Source organism: Labrus bergylta, chromosome 1 (assembly GCF_963930695.1).
Source record: "Labrus bergylta chromosome 1, fLabBer1.1, whole genome shotgun sequence".
Classification (NCBI taxonomy): Eukaryota; Metazoa; Chordata; class Actinopteri; order Labriformes; family Labridae; genus Labrus; species Labrus bergylta.
Window position 1 is genome coordinate 20,812,040 of NC_089195.1, and position 14,207 is coordinate 20,826,246.

General features: G+C 40.6%; 1 protein-coding gene across 6 annotated transcripts in view; it reads right to left on the reverse strand.

The window, feature by feature from the left end:
- The window catches only part of LOC109988254 (caskin-1), a 38,626-nt gene that overhangs the window by 2,331 nt on the left and 22,088 nt on the right, over window positions 1-14,207 (reverse strand). For 3 of the 6 annotated variants that reach the window (XM_065956200.1, XM_020639678.3, XM_065956223.1), the window contains 10 exons: window positions 12,754-12,852; window positions 12,478-12,662; window positions 10,515-10,596; window positions 8,826-8,893; window positions 7,322-7,429; window positions 6,703-6,804; window positions 6,410-6,548; window positions 4,176-4,966; window positions 3,434-4,094; window positions 1,613-2,210 (listed from right to left, as the gene is read on the reverse strand). In XM_065956200.1, coding sequence (XP_065812272.1) covers window positions 1,613-2,210; window positions 3,434-4,094; window positions 4,176-4,966; window positions 6,410-6,548; window positions 6,703-6,804; window positions 7,322-7,429; window positions 8,826-8,893; window positions 10,515-10,596; window positions 12,478-12,662; window positions 12,754-12,852 — 2,833 coding nt within the window. The remainder of the gene's footprint in view (window positions 1-1,612; window positions 2,211-3,433; window positions 4,095-4,175; window positions 4,967-6,409; window positions 6,549-6,702; window positions 6,805-7,321; window positions 7,430-8,825; window positions 8,894-10,514; window positions 10,597-12,477; window positions 12,663-12,753; window positions 12,853-14,207) is intronic. The other 3 variants (XM_065956207.1, XM_065956203.1, XM_065956211.1) reach the window with 3 other exon arrangements.

The following is a 14,207-nucleotide window of genomic DNA, read 5'->3' on the forward strand; positions in this document are numbered from 1 at the left end:
GACCTGCATTTTTTGCACTGCCTCTGTCATGTGCAACTCAGTGCTACAACCTTCTTCCACTATGCTCTCTATGAATTTTTTTGTGTTTTGCTTGAGGTATGGGAATGCAACTGAACTGGGCCAAGATGTCTGAGGCGGCATCTGGACACAGTAAGGAATTCCTCTTTTCTTTTGTAGCTATCACTTGTCAGCATGTTTACTTGGTGTTACAATTGTGTTACTATGAACTTTGGTAGGGAAAGGGTAAGAGTTTGTGGAACCACACCATTAGAGATGTATAGTGTTTAAGAGCAACGTTATAATTGATCAGAAATTGCATTTGTAATACCTCCGGGATATGACTCCAATATTAACGGTTTAATCTCTTTTCTTTAGTTTCCATCATCTACTGAGAAAACTATCAGGCTCATTAGCAGCTAAATGCTAAAGGGGAAACCCTTTTTTTCTGCAAAACCCTGAACAGTTTTTATATTCAGTAATGATCTGTGAAGATAGTGAATTCATAAAGTACTTGTAGTGGTGCAGGCTACAATTTCAATGCTGGAACTGAATTTCCTACTTACGCACACTTACATCTTCCATGTTTGATTAAGACATGCTTATACAAACAAACAAGTCCTTCTGTTGCTGCTTCACATTAAAAGCATTATTCTGAAAAGCACAGAGGGTCTTTTACTGTGTGTGTTAGCTTTGCTGAGGTTTAAACAGATACACCTGTTGCTCTTCTGTTGTATTTCTGGCAAATAGAGTTCTGAGTGTTTGCTGTAATCAAAAAACAACACCATTGACCCAGAATTGTAACGTGAATGAAAGTGACTTAGATAACTGACTGTTCTATCAGGTTTGTATTTACGAGAACGATATTTAGCCAAACTATACGATCATTTTTAGGTATATTTTTGTGTCTATGTGTTCCATGTTTTCTTTCTGCCACACTGCTTGGGGCTGGGAGAACACCATTTCGTCTTTGTTATGTATGCAGATACATGAGACAAATCACAAATAAACAGAATCTTGAATCTTGAATTCATAAAGAACAAGCAACAATTCAGAATATCTTCTTCCTGAGACTCAGTTTGCTGATGAAGCCTTTCCTTATTACTATCAAATAGCAGATGAATTAAATAGGCTGGGAATGCATTGTGTATTTTGTACAAATTCCTTTGATTGTTGCCTAATCATAAAAGTAGAAGTAGGATTGGTAAACACAGGATTTTTTTCCCCACCCTTTGTTGGGCAAAAAGTGTATCAGGTTGAATGCAATCCCATCTTTATAGCAAGAGATTCGATGGGTATATATACTTAGATTCCCTTGGAAAGAAAGTAAAAAAGCATATTTCCCAAATTGTTGAAATATTGCATTAATCTTTAAAACTTCATGTACAAAGTTTCACATCCATCCAAGCCTTGTATAAAAAGTTTGAGGGCTTTAATCCAGGCCTGAAACAAGTCCTCTTACTCTCAGCTCTAAAATGTGCAAAGGAAGGCTAATCTATGATCTGATTAACCTGCCAACAACTTTGATGTCAACAGGTGTTGCCAAGAGATTATTATTGGATTTGAACTGTACACTTTGAGGCATAAACTGTAGGTTAATGTCATGAATACGCACTCGTTTTGTGTGTCCTCTTCTTTCATTTTATGTTCCACAGCCTGAACAGCTGCAGCCAAGGTGGCACTGGTCTCCTCCAACCGATGTTTCACCTCCTCCTTCTGCTCCACTTCCTCTGCTTGACCCTCCACCTCTCTCAAATGTTCTCCCTCTGCTCTCTTTCTCGCCTCCTCCTCCTCTTGCTCCCTGTGCCTCTTGTGCTCTTTTGCTCTCCTCTTATCCTCCTCCTCTCTCCTTCTTTCCTCTTCCTCTTCTGCCTCTCGTCCTCCTATTAGATCAATGGAGAGACCAGCAATGGAGGAGCGGGGAGGCTTGACAGGGTGTGGGGAGGGGGTGGAGGGGCTCTGGGCTGGAGAGGGGGAGGTAAGAGGGAGTCCTGGAGAGAGAGATGGACCAGAGGGGGTCTCAGGAGCTGGGAGAGGAGCAGCAGAGAGAGGAGAGGAGGTTTTGGGGGCTGGGGTGGGACTGGCTGCAGCTGGGCTTGTAGCAGCAGTACTCGGGCTCTGTGCAGCTGTAGCTACTATTGCTTTGCCTGGTTTAGGTGCTGTTGGAGGCCCGCGGGGTTTAGGGGACACAGGAGGAGGGACGCGCTTTGGCTCTGATTTAGAGAGATAGAGAGAGAGAGAGAGAGAGCAAGCTGCGGTTAGCATTGTCACATATACAATACATGGCAATACAATCATAATATTGCTGTCTATAGCAAATAATATTGAATTATCATGCATTTATTCTAACAATATCCCCACAAAAGTAATATACAACTTCAACCTTGTTTTTTTTGTATCTCCTACAGAACCCTGAGCAAAACTGTATATGTGAGGGTAAAGTATGTATCTATACATAGGTCTCCTTTCTTTGAGGTAAATGTTTTCCGAAATACAAAATATTGAAAATGAAATTGTACTTTTATCAAACTGTTACTTCCTAGATATAATATAATATATTACATTAAATGCTGCAGATTTAAAAAAAGAAATCCTCCAAAATTATTTGGGGAGAATTTTTAATGTGGATTGAATTTGAGAACTTTCTCTCACACATTGATGATGAACAGCTAACTCTCTCATAGATCCTGTGAGTTAAAGGGAAGGGCAAGTTAGGGCATGCTTTTACTGGACGCAACATTAATACATATCCGACAGTGCAGGGTGAGTCATCAATATTATATATTGGATATTGGAAAAAACTACAGTTTTGACTTTAATATGAAGGCATAGCAAACAGCAAATCCTTATAAGTGAGAAGCTGAAACAACAATGTGATTAAAAAAGAAAATCAGAGCATAGCTACAAATTCATTTTCTGTCAGTCGGCTTATGGCTAATTATTTCAGCTCTAGTTTATCCCTACAGATGCTATTATATGAAAAGAACTCATTAGAAATTATTTCATTAAAGCCGGGATGCTGGGACATCCTCCAGACGAGTAGTAAGTACTAATATTCATAACTAGAATATTTATTGTTTGTATCTCTAGTTCTGTCAAATCAAGAAGAATGCCAAACACAATAAGCGTAACATTTGGCATTTTCTGACATTGAGCTATAATGTCACTCCTCAGATCTATTCCTACACGATGACACGTGTGAGAGGGCTAGAAAACAAACATATTTTTCTTTTTACAAAATAAAATCATCAGAATACTTTTAGGCAATAATCACGTTGTTGAAATTTGCACGGAATGGCTTAAAAGTCTAAAAAAAAAAAGATTTACTGTCTATATATACACTGTAGTAAAAAAAAAAAAAAAAAATCCTGACACTTAACGCAAGAACTGTTCATAAGTTTTCAGCTTTGTATGTTTCCTCGTGTGTGTCTCTTACCTGGGCTCTGTGCTGTCTCTGTGCTGTCTGGCCCTGGTATGGGGACCCTGCGAGTTGGTGTCGGGGGGTCAGCTTGTGTCTTCCTAAGGGAGACTGTGGATGGTTTGGGTGACACTGGAGGCTTCAGGGACCTTCTGGCCTCCATCCACTCGCAGCTCTCTCTGTTTGTCTCCGTCCTATCAGAGACCTCAGACACCGGCCTCCTCCTCAGGACCACGCCCCCATTCTGCTGCGGCTCACCCTGTGTTTTCCCGCTACTGTCTGTCTGGCTGCTGGGACTGTGTAATTGCTTATTGGTATGAACAACGCCTTCTGTGTGCTCAGAAACATGTTGTTTTCTGCGTATGGTGTCGGTGCCGGTTGTCATGGTGACAACAGTGGTAGCCACGGATGCCTGTGCCTCAGAATCTGTTTCCAGAGGTTTTGGCTTCCTTCGGAGCGTCAATGTGCCGTCTGTGATCTCGGATGTTGAGGAGGAGACCACGGTTGAGCGAGGTCGGGGCTCTGGACGTGGCTTTGCTGGTTGCCTGGGTAACACTTCAGTTTGGTCACCAGGAAGGGCTTCTGGTCCGCTGATGGTCCTGCGCCGACTTAAGACATCATCATCCTCAGATCCAAGACCACCAGCGCGTTCCTGCCGTCGAAGCATAGGTGGACTCACCTGGAGGTCAAAAGACTGTTACACATACATATAAGTTAAAGAAAGAGTTAAAATCTGATTCTCAGAGTAGGACACACCCACCTGCAGGTAATTGGTGCTGCCTCCCAGATTCCTTGGCAGGGTTTTGGCTCCGCCTACCATAGATGTTTCAAGCATGGCGGCGAGGCTTCGGACACTCCCAGAAGAGCCCTCTGATCTCTCCAGGCCCCCTGACTCTTGAGATCTTAGGCTTCCACAGTCACTGGCTCGCCGCTCTCTAAAGTTTGGTAGCCCTAGAAGCCCCTCCCCTTGTGCCTCTTCCTCCCCGTCGCCCCCTTTAATGGAAGAACAGGACCGTTTTGGTGGAGTTGGGGGCCGTCCTTTCCGACGGGGCCGGAGGGTGACGGATGATTGGCTGCGGTTTACAGTGACATCATTTGAGGCGGCAGTACGTACAGAGCTGCTGCGGCACACCGTGGCGTATCGAGAGTCTGATTCTGAGCCAATCAAACTGTGAGTTCTCCGCCGCTCCTCCTCCTCACAAGGCAGGCGGAGCAATGGAACCGATGAATCTATCCCTGCCATCTGGGTGGAGGGACGCGGTCGAGCTCTGGGGGAGGCCTGCTGGGTGTGGGTGTGTGGGGGGGTTTGTGGTGGAGTTTGTGTGGGTGTTAGGGGAGGGGTTTGTGAATGTGTGAGACCTGGACGAGGTTTTGCCAGCGGGCTTTGGGCACCTTCTCTCAGCTTCCTCGCATCCCTATGAGGCTCTGAGCCTGTGCTGCTACCAGGGCTGGAAGGAGGGGTGGATGGGCTCAGAGGGGGCCCAGAGCTGCTCTCTCCTCTTTGTAGCTCCTTCAGTCTCCTCACTCCCAACATCAGCTTCTTCTGATGGCCTGAGGAGAGGCAGGGTGAGGGACTGTAATATCAGTACTACTGGTATGGTTGTGTGTGGAATGAACAAACAGGACAGTCAAAACAATGCTACGGATACAGCCACAGACAGAGGAAAACAAAACTAAGAATAAAAAAAGCAAAAATTAAAAAGCATTATAAAGTTTACAATCAGCTCTCCAGATGCAGCACCTGACATAATGTCACTTCCCCACCAGATGTCCCTGTAGACATCAAGAGTTTCAATGTATGCAGTAAGTATATAATTTTTAGTGGATAACCCCATTACCTACAGTACATTCAGGGTTGTCCTCCATGAAATTAAACCAAGGTGTCCAATATTTTGTCATGTGTGACCAGCTTTCCCCTCATTTGTAATAAAAGTAATCAAGCGGGACATAAGTTGACAGCTCTGCCCTCCATTCAGACAGTGAGGGTGGGGGAGGGGTCATTCCAATCAACAGCAATACATTTTAGCAGCAATAAAAGCAAGATTACAGAATGTGCTTTGATAGCAAGACCCCTTCAGTCTTTCTCACCTTCAGGACATTTCTGAGTGCAAAGCATTCAGTTCTACCAGAGGTAGAAAGACAACTAGGCCAGTTCTTGTAAGACATTTTAGAGTATTTATATTTCAAAAGTTGGAATTTAATTGACACCCACATTTACTGGAAAAAACTGCACATTTTGCTTTATGAACTTTTAGGTTTGATCAGGAATCTAATCTGGAGGCTCCCGATCCTTAAAGTGCAGATAGGTACAAGGGCTCAGAACATTTGTTTCAGGGTATGATGATCAAGCAAAAAAACTGAAAAACTGAAAACAAATAAATATTATTACTAAGATTAGTAGCTAAGATTTAATGTACGGTATGTTAAAATTTGAAAGTTATAGCTATGAGAGCCAATTGAGTAAAAAATCTGTTTGTGTTTAGTTAGAATCACAGAACTCTAAAATAATACATCAAAATATTTCAGATAAAGAATCAAAACATGTCTTTTTTTTCCAGGATAGTGTAGAAAAGCATCATAAATGATTGAGTGAAAAGTGGACTGAGGCTGCTTAAAATAATATCTGTACATGATTTATTTGGTTTTATTCACTAGCACAGTATTCACAAACTATTATTCTACATGTTAGTGATCCTTTTCTTTGGCGCTTGACCCCGTCCATTGAAGATAAACTTAACTGTCACAGGTTACATCACTCATATCCGTATATGACTGTACAACAGGGATTAGATAATATGCTGATGAAATATGTTTTGGATAAGCTAATATTGCCCTAATAATATCAGCCACCCAATATATTTGTTGGCCTCTATTTAAAGCCAATGTCAAGGAAAATTGAAACTACCATGATACCACTCAGGGTAAGTGGGAAAAACATGTTTTTAATTTGGATTTCATTTGACCTCCAAGGTTAATATCTTGGCTGTGTCTTACCGAGTTTAGAAATGCCAATCTCTTGCAGATCCTCGAGGCTGATGTCAGAGATGAAGTCAATGTTTTCATACCCATTCTGCACCAGAACCTGATAGTACTGACTGAGACCCAGGTGAGACAGCCAGTCTGCCAGATTGGCCTAAAAAACATTTGAGACACAAACATGAGATTCAGAGTATTATTCCTTGCATTGTGGTTCTGAGTAACTGTGTGTATGCTTGTGTGCGTGCAGCTGCCAAAACTCCACATCTCCCCTTTTTTTGGTTGTTATATAGAACACATGCGAGCCTTACAGGCTTGTGGTCCAGCAGCCAGTCGGTGGAGGGCAGCTTGCTGATCTCTGATGTCAACTTCTTTCGATGTCCAGGCTTCATGACCCCAATTGCTGTAAGGTCCTTCAACACAGAGCACAGTTAGTCACATCAGGAATTCCACCACAACAACTGTAGGTGTTTTTGTTCTCTTTTATATGTAAGCAATTTTATGTGTTTATTTGACATTTGTACTAGAGCTGCGTGTGATGTGCCTTCAGGAATATGTTGTGTAGATAATCTCTCATGAGTGTCCCCGGCCTTTAGGCAGTCTACGTCATACCACTGTGTCCGCTTCGATACACGCTCATTTAAACACACACTGGCACTGGAAACACACTCAAGGACAAACACAGAGTAGAGTTTACAGCACAGACTTGAACACACAGCCATGTGTGGACACAGGTATGTACATGAAGCAGACAGAGCATGAGGAGTGACTGGTTGAGGCTCAGGACTCACACCGGGGGCAGGTGACAGAGACAGGAGGGTCATGATGACATCATCCAGGTCAGCAGGGAGCAGATTTGATAGCTGAGCTGGGCGGAGCCTTGACAGACAGGGGGACGGGGCGTGAGGGGGTCAAGGGTCATGACCTTACCTCAGGGGTCATGCAGCTAATGGTGTCTAGATCATATCCCGCCGTGAGGAAGTGGGTGGTGTAGAACTGCAGCTGAAACTCACCCAGCCACGCCACTACTGCCTGCTTCTAGAACACAGAACACAGAACACTACTGCCTACTTCTAGAAGAATCCGCAGGCCTCTTCTAGAGCACGGAACACACACACACACACACCTGTTCTAGAACATGGCATAGCAGCCTGATCTAGAACACAGGAGATCCCTGTTCTAGAAAACAGCACAGGAACATCCAATGTAGCCTGCTCTAAGACAAAATGTGAGGAAATCTTTCAAAGTCGTGGAACCTCTTCTGTAACAAAAAAGAGAAGTCTTCAGATTTAAGGTTGTTTTAAAAGAATTACCCCCCAAACATTACTGCTTCTAAAACACCCTGTAAGAACACTTTACGGTTTTTCCATGCTTTTCATAAGTGGATTTTTGACATGATACCAATTTTAGAAGAAAAAAATGAAGTAAGACCTATCTGGATGGCCGACAAAGAGCATTTTGAGCTGATACCTTGTCTATATGGGTTTTTGCATTGGTTTAAAACCAATTTGACTCTGCAATGACAAAACAAGTTTTCCTTTGATAAAACAATAACTTCATTTAAGAATATTTAACATTATGACACATTGCAAACAAATTCTAATACAACGCTGCTCAGATGTGGTACTCTGCTGCATGTGTTGCAGAAAAATGTTGGGAGTATTGTAAACTTGAGTAGGAGTACTGTCTACTGGACAAACTTTGTGGCAAAAAAAAAATCTAAATCCCAACAAGTACAGTTTTCTGCAGTACATGTTTTCTAAAAAAAAATGTTCACATATTGCTCAATGTACCTTTGAAAGTTTGATATTGGCCTGATAATATCTGAGAACCAATGAATCAGTCATGCTCTACTTATAACCCATGCAAAGGAAACAACAAACTACCAGTATGGTTAGATGCCATGTAGAAAATCATTAACAGGTCGATTTAGATATTGGATTTGTGAATGAATTTAGAGTAAAAAAAAAAATGCTGTATGAGATCGACCAACCAATACACACTTGGAACATTTCACTGCTGTTGCCTAGCAACCAGTAAATGATTCTAGAATACATCATCTGGTGATTCTAGAACATACAGAGAATTTAACCCTCATCTACACAGAACAAACATACTGTTGGCAGGTTCTAGAGCAGAGCAGCATGTGGCCTCCTGGTGTCTCAGTGTGATGTGAGGATGGGGGGCGGGACAGCAGGCAGGACTGACTTCTCGATGTGACTGTCACTCTGCCTGTCTCCATGGTGATTACACTCACACTGCCCATCCTCAGCGTGTCATCTGTTCAGGTGCAACACAACCACGCCAGCTTACACCTCACTGAACCCCCCCTTGTGGACGTCTGTCTCTCAAACCGAAGCTCTGGCTGTGAGGATACAGCATAAAAAGAAAGTGGAGGCCACAGCATGAACCAATCTGTCATCCAAAAACTCACTTTCCCATCATCCTCTTCTGCCTTCCGTTCAAACGACTTCTGTTCATGAGCCGTGCAACTGGAGGAGCCTTTGGATTTAGATGGAAAGAGGAGACAAGGAAATTAGGAAGAGGGTAAATGTTTTATATACATCCCATCAAGCAGAAAAGTAACATTTTATTTTACCCTTTTCAATTCGTTTTTTAAATATAACTTTTGTTAAGCCATTTCTAAACAGGGTGTATTTCTATTCAAGCTGTCAATATCCTGTAGCCTTCTTTATAGTCCAGATAATTGTGTAACAATATGTAATATGATGCACTATACTTCATGTAGATGTGCAGTAAATATATATATATCAAAATAGTTATTCAAACAGACTCTAGACCTAATTATTTTTAGAACAGAGTTAAGAACATGTAGTTATTTACTTATTGTGGCGAAAACAGAAACAAATATGTAACTTCCTTGTCTCAAACAAAATGAAGACATTTTTTGAATTAATTATAAATAAAAGCTAATGCTGTTTTCTATAGCTAATGAAATAAAGTCCAACTAGATTTTTTTGTCTAAGTAGATAATAAGAAAAAACGGTGAACAATTCCTTAATTGTTTATTGTTAAAGTCACACAAATTGGTGTTATCTGATGATCATGCATGGTCTTTGAGTGTGAGAAACACTAAAGATACACAATGATTAACTCTGTAGTCCTTTATGAGAGCTCTGGAAACAAAGTTTATGCTTTGCCAGCTTTTGTGTTAGTGTTTAAACACTTAACATCCCACATAAAAAAACAGTAGAAGTAAAAGAATGATAATCTATAATCTATATTTAAAAGTAAGATCAGTAAATCAACTTTCACAACAGGGTGCCCAAAATTAAGAGGGACATGTCATACATCATATAAAAGTGTTTGTGCTTACATAAAAACATCAAATGTGTTTTATAGACATACGGTGACTGCATACTACCAGGAGCCCCCAAGCAAACTGATTACAAAAGCAAGTGACAAATAGACCTGATGCAAAGTCATCATAATTTCAGTAATAAATAAAAGTAATTTATTAAATGTATTTATTAAAGTAATAAATTGTTCAATAAAAGCCAATCTTTAATGGAGAACAGCAAAACTCTGAAGTCAATTTGCTGATTTTTGGCAGATAATTCAGGGTTTTTACATTTTTATAAAATGTAAAACACATATTCCTGAGAGAATTATTGCACTAAACCCCGAAAAGAGCAACCTGTTGATAAGCTTTCATAGTTACAAGATAACTAAAAATACTTTTACATGGGAATGGGTGCGGTAAATGCTGCTTGTGTCTGATGTGAAGGGACAGGTGGTCTTTAGGGGGGCAGGTTCACTGAAGTGAGATGAAGAAAAAGTCATTCATAAAAGCAGTGATCCAAACATGCCTTAAGGCAATTATTGTACTGGTGAACGAGCTTTGATCTTTTTTTAATTGTTATCCCTTTACTACAGACAAGCTCCCTTTGTTAAATCTTTGACTCACTGCTGAGGACAAACTGTTATAGCCTTAAAAATCACTGCTGTGTTTGATCAATGAGCATAAGGCAGCAGCACAACAGACGTTTCTCTAGACTAGAAATGACACAATATTTCACTATAAGTGAGGCTGAAGATTTGTGTATGTGTGTGTGTGTGTGTGTGTGTGTGTGTGTGTGTGTGTGTGTGTGTGTTTGCTTACTTGCTGGCTGCTCAACAGACTGCGACTGCTCCAAGAGATGCTCTTTAGCTTTTACTGACTGAGATAACACAGTGGCCAGGAGCTGAAACACAAATACACACACACATAAGTAGGCTCATACTCACAAATACACACACACACACACACACACACACACACACACACACACACGCACATACACACACACACACACACACACACACACGCACACACACACACACACACACACACAAACACGCACACACATACACACACACACAAATACACATTTACTCAAGCATAATCATTCAGATCCCCAAGGTGTCCTGTGACTCAGCACAGTGGACTAAGTGAGTATGTAACAGACTGATTCTGGCCGCTTCCTCCTGCGTTTCCCGCAGTTCACCAGTAATGATTCATCAGACATCATAGAATAAATAGTTCTTAAAATAGATACATGTCACTCCAGCATATGGAAACACTGCCCAATTTAGCTAATGTTTGTTTGAGTATTTTTAAGAAACCTCCTAAAAAAGGTTTTTATATCCAGTAATATAAATTAACAGAATGTACAGAGAAAACATTGTACAATATGTACGTACAAAACAATGCACGAAAGACAAATCTTTAACTACAAGGGAAACTAATTCCCATTAGATCCAATATTACTGTAAATGCCAATTTTTATAGCGATTCCCCGCCAGCCTCGACGTCATGTTTTAGAATTGTAGTTTTTGATTGAGAGCCCCCAGGCTGTGGAATCTACATATTGTATCTTTAATGCTAAAGACCCAGCTCTCTCATTAACACCTACAGTACACACTTAATGATATTGATGATGATGGTAATATTGATCATGATATTGAGGATGACGATATTTAGGATGGTTTTGATGCTGATTAGATTTCTCAAAAGCCGTCGATGACGATATATTAACTTTACCTTAAAAACTTCTTCTTTTTTTTTACCTCTGTGCACTGTGTCAGCATCTACAGTACGATCGGACTTAAACTGTTCGTTTGCGCTGGCTGACGTTGTTTCCTCCTCTCTAGATCGTTGCTTGTGTTACTTAATCTGTGTTGTAGGTTGCTCTGAACAAAGGCATCTGCTAAATTAATTGTAGAATTGTGTTAAGGCTAAGAGTTGTGCATGATAAGGAGCTGATTTGGTTGACAGGTGGGTGCATTGTCCCTGTTTGCTTGCTGACTCAAGGCCCACCTCAGCTCCACCTCTTTGCCTTTGATACATTGACAAAAAGTTAATTAGAATCTGCGTTTCCAATATTGTGATCGCCATCATTAGGCTTAAAAACTCCTCTTCAGAAACCGGGGGGTGACATCAGTGATACCAAATCTATGTTTAATGCAGTCTATGAGTAACATAAATAAATCGAATAGAATAGAATAGAATAGAATACTTTATTAATCCCAAACTGGAAATGCTACAATACCATGCATTAAACACATCAACTTTACTGAAGTATAACTGCATGGTTCCCTTGATCTCAAATACAAATTCAAACCAATACTAAGATTAAATGTATAAGGGGACAAACATTACAATTAAATTTAGAATAGTATAGGTACCAGGTCAATCAATTATGAGGAAGCAGTTTCCTGTAACTCACTATTGTAAGGGGAAAAATCTGATCAGGGATGGATAATGTACTGTAGCTGTTGATATAAAAGTTGGATGTAGTAATTTAGAGGCTTACTTTTACTATAGGATATATAAAAACATGAGGCCATGAGGCCATTTGACCTGATCTCTTTATGAAAACCATTTAGAAGACGCTCATCTCTTCAGGGGAAGAACAAACTGAGCAGGAGGCAGGATTGTAGTTCATCTTTTGAAAAGGCTTGTTTCCTGGAAATGTTGCTGTTTCCCAGACACAACATGCTGATTGGTTGGGTAAAGATCTGGCAGTTAAGTGATGTAAACCATTTAAAAAAAAGTGTACTCAAAGAAAAGTGGTGTATCTTACCTTGACCCCTTCAGCTTGTGCATGCAAGCCTGGAGCGTTGAGGCCGTGTGTGTTGACTCCTGGTGTGTTTGCTGGGTGTGGACTGGGTGCAGGCGTGGTCAGAACATGTGTGTTTCCAGAGCCCTGCAAGCTGCTTGATGAGCGAGCACTGCCGAGACTGCCCACACTGCCACTGCGCTCGCCACCTGCATACACACAATAGTAATATCATTTAGAAAAACAACCCTGAAGCACCTTCTTTGACATTGTAAACCCCAAAACACACTCATGATTTACCTGCCAACGGTTTGCGTAGCACCCAGATATCTTCGCTGGTGCTGCTCTGATGTCCTAGAGTGGGAGAGCCTTGGGGGCTCAGCTCTGCAGTCCGTGAACCTGCCGCACACACACACACACACACACACACACACACGCGCACACACACACACGCACACACACACACACACACACACACGCACACACACACATACACATACAAAACACACACACACACATGCAACTGTTACTGCCATTATTTCAGTCTTTTTAAGGAAAGTTCTAAAGAAAAAATAAAATAACTTAAGCTTAACAAACCCATAATATAATGTGTTTAGTAATGATGTATAATATAAGGATGTATTGCATATTTTATAGTGGACAGTATAAGCGATATAGTTTTTAATGTATCTTAAGTGAAAACCATTAAACACTCAGGCTCACAGGGGATTCACTCACTGCGCTCCACATTCATAAACAAATTATAACTCATAATGGTCGCACCACCTTAAGGTGTTTATAATTCTGAATCTTTTAAAAATTCCACAGACCCATTGCCATTGGGCAACAACAACACACTGCGTGTTTGTCTGACCAATGTAGATAACTGTTGCAGACACGCATTGTTTAAAACACATTCGCTGCGTCTGAAATCACAAACTTTTCACCTTGCACCTTTTCTAACGAGTATGCTATATCGTACTTTTTGTGAATACAGTAGTTGGTATCTTTTTTTGCACTGCAAAATGATGCACAGCTCAGTGACACTATCTCAAGGCTCCCAACTTGCTGGCTGTAACATAATAACATTAAAAGCTTCTAGCACCACCACTCCAATAAGACAAGCAAAGATTTTTTTTTTTTTAAAACTTATATAGCGCCTAAAAAAAGGAACCTTATTCTTTAAAGTTATAGTTCTAACATAAAGGCTGCCTTGATGTCTTTACGCTATGTTGTTGTAGTTGTTGTAATACTGCATTGAAATGTGGGATATTATACTGATACAGTGTACGTATGGCATTATACAATATTTAGGAATAACTTGTACTTAACCTCCTTTTTAGTTTTACTCTAAGCTCTTGGGCGTACAAAGAAAATCTCTAGTTAAGTGTACTAAGTCGCATGCTGTCATAGAATGATGCAGCAGATTACTACAAATTAAATATTAACCCAAGGAGTCAAGATTAAGAAAAATGTTAACAAATCACTTAAAGATTTCTCATATATTTTCCATGATTGTAACAGTACTTTTATTATTTGCCCTTTGAATATGAATGAGTTCCAGTAGATGCCTGGCTGAAAATCACATTTTTAAACCTAAAAAAGCAGAAAGGCTTGCCCTGTCTTACCATCAGTTTCAATTGATAGGAAAACGCAAAATCTTCCATTTCAAGATTATTTCCTTAAGTCATGCAGTGTCCTTTTCCTCTTTAAGACCTCTTATGTTCATGTGATAATCCTAACTTGAACTATTG